The sequence below is a fragment of the Pollicipes pollicipes genome, unplaced genomic scaffold (assembly GCF_011947565.3).
Source record: "Pollicipes pollicipes isolate AB1234 unplaced genomic scaffold, Ppol_2.1 Scaffold_7262;HRSCAF=8765_pilon_pilon_pilon, whole genome shotgun sequence".
Lineage (NCBI taxonomy): Eukaryota > Metazoa > Arthropoda > Thecostraca > Pollicipedomorpha > Pollicipedidae > Pollicipes > Pollicipes pollicipes.
In genome coordinates, this window is record NW_023597055.1 from 8680718 (window position 1) to 8688567 (window position 7850).

The following is a 7850-nucleotide window of genomic DNA, read 5'->3' on the forward strand; positions in this document are numbered from 1 at the left end:
ACTGTGTCCTGAACTAACAAGGGATATTTTTGTCCAACCAGACTCCCAGTTTGCGAGTGCGTTGAGCAAGATATTGAGCAACGAGTCAAGCAAGTTGTGAAAGTGCTATTTAGCAGTGTGCAGTGTCGGTAAAGTCTTTGTTGCAACATTCTGTGCGATCATTCCTTCAGAAGTAGCTTGTAGCAGACGTCTTTTGGTGTCTGCTTCTGTGGGTGGTGCATAGCGTCAAAATAGTTGCTTTATCCAAAACCAAGCTTAAGCTGGATGCAACAACAGTCTCCCATTTTGCGTGGGCTCGATAAGTCAGTGATCAGATCATATCGATCAGCTCAGGCCCAGTGTTCTTGACTCAGGCTCATCTGAGGGGAAATAAGGAAAACTCTGATTTTAACAGCATTTTTTGTAGGTGGGTATTGATTGTTTTCTATGTACCATGTGGTAAAGTATGTGTATATTGAATTTATGTAACAATCTTTGCATAATGAGTGCATGCTAATTTTGGGTGGTATCATTTCCTACTGGTAGTGATTTACCTAGGGCTCCTTCTTCTTTGTCACTGCAAAGTCTTACACACTATGCCAGGTGCAGACACAGCATCTGAACACCAAGCCTCGCACCTGCATGTGCTAAACCCAGGCCGGCCCAAATCACACTGAATTTTCAAACTAATGATGTGTTTTTGGAGTAAATTTCCTTGATATTAACATTGGAACATAATAATTTCTCAAAAGTTGTCTCACTTGCCAAAGCTGGTAGCAGCCATGCAACAAACTCTGGAACCATCAGATTTGCAGCATACATGCACTAAAACACTTGTGGTAATGTTGCTGCTATACCAGACACATTTATCATGATACTTATTTTTTGCAGTCTGGCTTCTATGCAGGCTAGATTACCAAGCATGCCTTTTGTGACAAGGTCTTTGCAATGGTAGGCAGGTGTGCCTTGGTACTTCCTGGTGCTCATTTTGCTGTTTATGGCTTTATTAGTCCTAACTGCTTGGTAATAGTAGTGTAAAATGCTGGGCAACAGACACTGGTAGGATTACAGAAAAAATGGATCAGTGTGTAACAAAAAATATCACCTTAGCAGCCCCACATAGGTTTTATATTTACTGCATGTATATGTCAGTATTGCTCAATTAGCATATTACTTTACTCATCTGGTGCTTTTTTGTATTGGGTGTACTGCTATTTTTTCATCATCCATTTTTTGTGATCTTGGGTATGGGTGCTGAAGCATTTGCCCCAAGTGAGGGGATTGTGAAGGCTAAGCACACTCAGTGGGGTAGGAAATAGTTCCTTGTTGCTTGCATTAGATGCGGTCATGTTGAAAACTGTCAGCATGCACCTGTGTTATCTTGATTAGTGACCAATGCAGTTCAGCACAGAGCATTGATGTTACTGGCCATAATGGGAACTGTAGCCAGTAAAAGTAAATTTATCTTTTTGTTTTTAATGCTATTAGTTGACATTGCAATGGGATCTGTAATCTCAATTCTCAAGCTCCTATTTGTATATGAATATATGCACATGGCGATTGTATGAACTGCTTAGCTCACCACCCACATACCCTTATAGGTGCATATAGGGCTCAACATAGCAGGACTGTGTAGTTGTGATTAGGGCCCATCATGTGGGAGGGCACAATATGTCCAAATCAGCTCAGCCCCAAATCATGCTCTGCACACCTTCAGCCAAAAGCATCATATATAATGATCATGTATGTTGTACAAGATACATATTATAAAGTGGTATGGCTAATATAAATAACTTCTGTTATAACAAGAATACATATACCAAGTAAACAAATAGTCAATAGTATTGAACTTCATATGGCTGAAGATGCAGACCACTGTCACATGATCATGTGTAGCAATGATAGTAATAAATTAGTAATTAACATAGAATAATCCCATACAATGATTAAAAAGATATAATAATATCTAAGGTAAAAGTGGCATACTCCAATAGTGTATTAACCTCATATGGTGAGACCACTGTTCACACTGTCCATTTTTTTTGCATCCAGCACCATCACCACATCATCATATCACATTGCCACATCATCACATCACTCCACAATCACATGGCACCCTTCTCTGGCAGTCTGTCAGCTGCTAGCTGTCACCCCACCCCTGCAGACATTCCCTTCCATGCCCCCCCCCTTCCAACAGCTGCCTGTACCTCGCCCCAGCTCACCAGCGGGCCCCTGGGACCGTCTGACCTCTCCACCATCGCCGTCCGCATCTCCGTCACCTCCACGTGACCGTCCGCCGGTGGGGCCGGCAGCGCGTCAGCCCAGCGCCCAGCCGCCATGCCGGTGCGCTCGGAGGGCATGGAGGCACCGCCGCCGCCGCTCAACTCGCGCCAGCCGGGCGTGGTGCGCTCGCCCCTCCACGACGGCTCCGTCCTTCAAGGGCTACCAGAAGTCCAAGGGCCAACTGCTACGACGTCGAGGTGGAGCTGAAGGTGCGCTGCTGCTGCCGCCGCGGCGTGCGGTGGCGGCACGGCACTGCTGCCTGTGGAGACCTGAATGAGCCTGCAGTGGACGCATTGGTGGTGTTTTTTAGGGGAGGAGGGGGGGGGGAGGGGTTAAACAGGATACTTAAGAGCCAAAGATCATAATGACACATAAAGCATTGCTGTGTGTGTATTTCCCAGCAATTACTTTGTGGTTGCAACACTGCTGCACCACATTTGGGATGAATAAGTCATTGTCAGCACCATCTTTTGAATGAGGCATGAATGGGTCGCGGTGGGAACTGCGGGACGTCCAAATAGGATTCGACCCTTGCACTGTTGAGTGTCTTGGCACAGGCACTTAACCATCCGATGCGCGTGTGGACCGTGCCCGGTGGCGGTCCCGCAGCCCACTAACGCCCGTCCGTCGGGCGGCCACCTCCCGCGCGCAGAAGGTGGACCTGGACAGCGCGTACCTGTGCGGCTACCTCAAGATCAACAACCTGACGGACGACTTCCCCACCATGGTGACGTACTTTGACGGCGAGATCATCGGGCGGCGGCACCCGTTCCTCACCCGCAAGTGGGACGCCAACGAGGAGGTGGACCGGAAACACTGGGTACGCGCCGCCGGCGGGGCCGCCGGTGCCGGCTCGAGCTCGCGGGGCCCGGCGGCAGGCGCTGGGCTCGTTTAGGCTTGTTCAGCGTCGCTGGGCGTACGGCTGTGTTATGCGGCGTGGTGGCGATACTGGTTATGGTTTTCTCGGGATGAGTCGTGTATGTTGGTTGCGTTTTTCTCGACCGAGTCGTAAAGCTATCGCAGTTTGCTGCATTTGTCCAAGCTCATCCACCTCTCCAGTAAGAGATGGCAGGCCTTGCGGGTCCAAAACCAGCTGGCATCTTCACGTTTCTAATGATGCTATTTTTCGCGGACGCTTAACATCGCTGCACTTACCACGGCTAAGCTCATAAAAGAAAGGCTACTCCAAGACATTGCTAAGTCTTGTCCATATGGGTTCCCAACTGCAACAGGCTGCAATCACTTATAGTAAGGAATCATCTGCATGGTGACAACAGTCACGCCCTGTTATCACTGAACATCATGATATCTAGCCTTGGCCATCAAATAATACCCAGAAAAGACATGCTTTGTGGGCAGTTGAGTTGTTCTTATTTTTGGCTAATGTGTCGAGGAATATGGGGGTTGGGGTGGGGATGGGGGGGGGGGGGAGGCAACATGGGGCCTGCATTGATGGAGATGAGCCTAAAGTTCCCGGGATTGTCATGACAGCGATGCCCATGTATAGGCATGCCAGAAGCCTGCTTCCTTGGAACTGGGAAGCAGGATTTACTGGAGGTGTCACAAATGCAGTACCCGAAAAATGAAAAATCTGAAAACATTGCACAGAGTTCTGCTGAAACTGATATGGGAATGAGACGCCTTGCAGCCAATGCCTTTCGTATGAGCTGGCTGTCAGCTCATCCCCCATTGGCTGATGTGTCCACCTGCTGCTGTACGGTTACGAGCTGGAACCGCTTCGCCAATCACAGCTTTGTCAGTCACTGCTTTGCTGGTTGCTGCTTTGCCGGCCACTGCTTCGCTAGTCACCGCTTTTCCGGCCACATCTTCGCCCGTCACTGCTTCGCCCGTCACTGCTTCGCTGTCCACTGCTTCGCTGGCCGGGGCGGCGAGGCGCAGACGGTGACTGAGAGACGCCGTCCTGTCCGTCGCCAGGGCAAGTTCGAAGCGTTCTCGGCCTTCAGCAAGACGTTCAACACGGACGATTTCGACTACGACGCGCTAGAGGCGTACGACTCGGTGTTCATGAGGTGGAAGGAAAGTTTCCTCATCCCTGACCATCAGGTGAGGGTGCAGAGTCCCTGAACATGATGTCGGGTGGGCCGCCCAGGACCCCTGGACCAACTGGTGAGCTCCTAGTGTGATCCCGCTGGGTGGGATTCGTCGACTCTCGACGGCCGCCAGAGCCGCTCATTATCATATACCGTGCGTCGTCACAGCAGTGCGGCTGCCCTCGACCCCATAGCGGTCACCGACCTCGACTACCGGTCGGCGCTCGGGGTCGGTGACCCGTGCGGCCGTTCGGCGCCTTGGTCGACCCCGTTCCCCCGCCCCTCGCCCCCCCCCCCGTGTATCCGGTATCTCCGTTCGTTGGTCTGCCCGCGGCGTCAGCTGCCAGTTCCTGCCAGCGGATTGTGACCCGCTGGTCTCGTATCTAACGGTAGCCAGTGCTCCCGTGTGGTCCGTGTGCCAGTTAAGTGCTCGTGGTACATGTTGGGATGCGCTACGTGAAACTAAGCACGGGTCACCACTCTGAAACTGTGCCGTGGCAGAGGGAGCGTGCACGCAGTGGTGAGCATGTAGGTTGCGAGCAGACCATTTTCAATTTAGCATTCCATTTGTATTTTGTGCGTAGTTAATGCATAAGCCCTTTCAGCCAAGCCGAGTCGTTCACGCTACGCACGCTAGAACAGCGTGTATCCCAATTGCGCCCTCCGTAAATTGACTCTATGAAACCGGTCAGCAGTCTTCCATTGCTTCGCACGCTTGACGCGACATCTATCGGTAGGTGAAGGACATCAACGGGGCCTCGTTCGCCGGGTTCTACTACATCTGCTTCATGAAGTCGTCAGCGCAGATCGAAGGCTACTACTACCACGAGAAATCCGAGATGTAGGTGCACCTCCTGGACCGGAGGACTGGCCAGCTCTACGCAGCTCATGTGCTGCACACTGACATGGAGTTGCTAAGATGTAGTGACGGAGAGTTGGAAATTGTGAATGTGTCGGGCATGGGTTGGATGAGGTCATCATCCCGGTCGTCCCCTGCAGAACTAGCGCACGGGCGTCTCGATAATCTCGCGACAGTGGCGTAAGCTGTGCATTACGTAACATCTGGCGTAAGATAGCGGCAAGGTTTCAGCTCCGTTTCGATTCGTCTTCCCAAACGGCTCCAGATGGTTCGGAATCCCGTTTGCGACATGCCCGCTGAGCGCTAACATAGCCGGTGCAGTCGCTTCATCAAAGGAGGCGGGACATGCGTCGCGTCCCCCTAAAAAAAAAGAAAGAAGAAGAGTGAGGTGTGAGGCCTTCATGGTCTTGGTTTGAGTGCAGGCTGTGTCACAGTGACCAACACCGCCCGACGACCGCTCTGTTGCAGGTACCAGTCGCTGGCGTTACAGCACGTGCCCAGCCACTCCACCGAGATATACGAGTTCAGATGAGGCCAGCCAGGCGTGTCGTCCGCCTCGCCGCCAGAGCTTCCGCCAGCCGCCGCCAGGCAGCGCTGCCGTGCCGCGGCGGCGGCTCGCCCCGAACGCGATGCGTCGGTGTGTGACGCGCAGTGCTTTCAGCTAGGGTTAAGCGGTCGGAGGGGACGCGCCGCTTCTTCGGAGAGTCGGCGTGCAGAGCCGGGAGTCGCCGACTCGCGGCAGCCGGGATGCAGTGGCGACGTGTGTTTGGAATGGACTTGTGGCTGGTAGTCAACCCCTCATAAATTAGCAGATGCAGTGTGTAGGTCGCATTTTGGTGTTGCCAATGTCCTCGCAACTCGCAAATACTCCTGGACAGGAATGTTTGGGTCTCGTGGTAACTGTGGCAGTCCCCCCCCCCCCCAGCGCAATCCGTGGCCTCTGTCTCGCAATGGCTGCCTCGCCCAGCGACGAAGTGACGACCGTCATCTGTTGATCCCCCCTTTCCCCGTGTGAGCTGAGCCGACGCCGCTCGGTCGGGCGCCAGTTGACGCGCGTGTTAGCCGCCGCCGGCGGCGGACTCGCCCAGCGGCCAGGCTCCACCTGCGGCGGGGGGGGGGGGGGAGGGGAGGGACCTGCTTCCGCGAACTACAGCACCGCAAGCCGAGTACGAACTCCTGTGAGCGCTGTCGAGAGGTGGCGCTGCCCGGGCCGCCGCCTATGCCGAGCCGGGCTCCGGCCGTTGGTTACGTTTTGCTCCGCTGCACCCCGTCCGTCGCGTCACGTCCTGGCGCATTTGACGACGACCCGCGACGTCGCGCCGCGGTGTGTCTGCGAACTGTTGTTGACGAGCGCGGAGGTTGACCTAGTCACGCTTGGGGCCCCCGGCCCCCGCCCCGGGCTTCCTGTCTGCCTCCGTGGACGTCTGTCGTCGCAGCCCGCTCGTGTTTGCGCCGGTGTGCCCTGTGGCGGCGGTCTCCTAGGACACCTGCTGACGTGTGATCGGCGCGGCGGCGGACCGGACGGCGATCCGGTCGCCGGGCCAGAGCTGCTTGACGCGGTCGCCTCCCGCTGCTGCGCTGTCCAGCCTATAAACGCTGTCGTCGGAGACCAGTGTCTGCAGAGCGGCGGAACGGCCCGAAGGCGCGACCGCCCGTCCTTGGTCTGCCTCGATCCGCCCCTGACAGGGTCTGCCCTGGTTCGCTCCGGACAGGGGCGGATCAGGGCAGACCAGGGCGTCTGTCCATCCTGGACAAGGTCTGCTGTTGTCCACCCCTGATAGGGTCTGCCCCCGTTGACCCCTGGGCGGATCAGGGCAGACTAGGGCGTCTGTCCATCCTTGACAAATTCTGTTATTGCCCGTTCCTGATCGGGCCTGCCATTGTCCGCCTCTGGCTGGGTGTGCCCCGGTTGACCCCTGGGCGGATCAGGGCAGACCAGGGGGTCTGTCCATCCTGGACAAAGTCTGCCGTTGTCCGCCCCTGATAAGGTCTGCCCTTGTCCGCCTCTGGCTGGGTCTGCTCCGGTTCACCCTTGGAAAAGTCTGTCCTGATCCGACCCTGGCAGTAAATGGTCAGAGATCACTCTGGGACGGGTCTGGTGAGGGTCCACTCTGGACAGGCTCAGATCAGGGCTCATTCTGGGCGGGGTCTGGTCAGGGTCCATCCCAGGCGGGGTTTGGTGAGGGTCAGGTCAGGATCCACTCTGGGCGGGATGTGGTCATGTCCACCCTAGGCGGCGTCTAGTCTGCGCCTAGGATCAGGAATCCCCAAGGATCAGGGATGGTCAGGGATCACTCTGGGACGGGTCTGGTGAGTGTCCACTCCGGGCAGTCTGGCCAGTTTCCACTCTGCGCAGGGTCTGGTCGGGGTCAGGTCGGGGTTCGCTGCGGGCAGGATCTGATCAGGGTCAGGTCAGGGGTAGGTTAGCTGTGGGCAGGGTCTGCTAGGGTTCACTCTGGGCGGGGTCTGGTCAGGGTCCACTTTGGTCAGGCCCAGGTTGGTCCGGCCGAGTTCGGCTCGTGTCCAGACCCCCTTCAGGGCGTCACGCTGCCCCCTCCCCCCCTACACCCCTCCCCGCCGACGTCCACTCGAGGACGCCACTGGTGCGGCGTAATCTGTGCACTGGCGGCCGAAACCCACTGTTCGGAGGGACGGCCATCGGCTGTGGGCCACCGAGA

The 7850-nt window shown here is 55.4% G+C and overlaps 2 protein-coding genes across 2 annotated transcripts in view; one reads left to right on the plus strand and one right to left on the minus strand.

Annotated features, from left to right (window-relative positions):
* Nucleotides 1–623, minus strand: part of LOC119114211 (protein HID1) — a 23345-nt gene extending 22722 nt beyond the window's left edge. Inside the window, exon 1 of the mRNA XM_037238408.1 lies at nucleotides 618–623. Within this exon, the coding sequence (XP_037094303.1) occupies nucleotides 618–623 (6 nt within the window). The remainder of the gene's footprint in view (nucleotides 1–617) is intronic.
* Nucleotides 125–6084, plus strand: LOC119113704 (glucose-induced degradation protein 4 homolog). Its single transcript, XM_037237973.1, is given in 8 exon segments — nucleotides 125–406; nucleotides 2292–2409; nucleotides 2411–2440; nucleotides 2442–2471; nucleotides 2915–3082; nucleotides 4198–4326; nucleotides 5051–5154; nucleotides 5641–6084. Coding segments are annotated over 7 exon segments (618 nt in total). The 5' UTR covers nucleotides 125–406; nucleotides 2292–2316; the 3' UTR covers nucleotides 5705–6084.
* Nucleotides 6085–7850: the final 1766 nt, after the last annotated feature.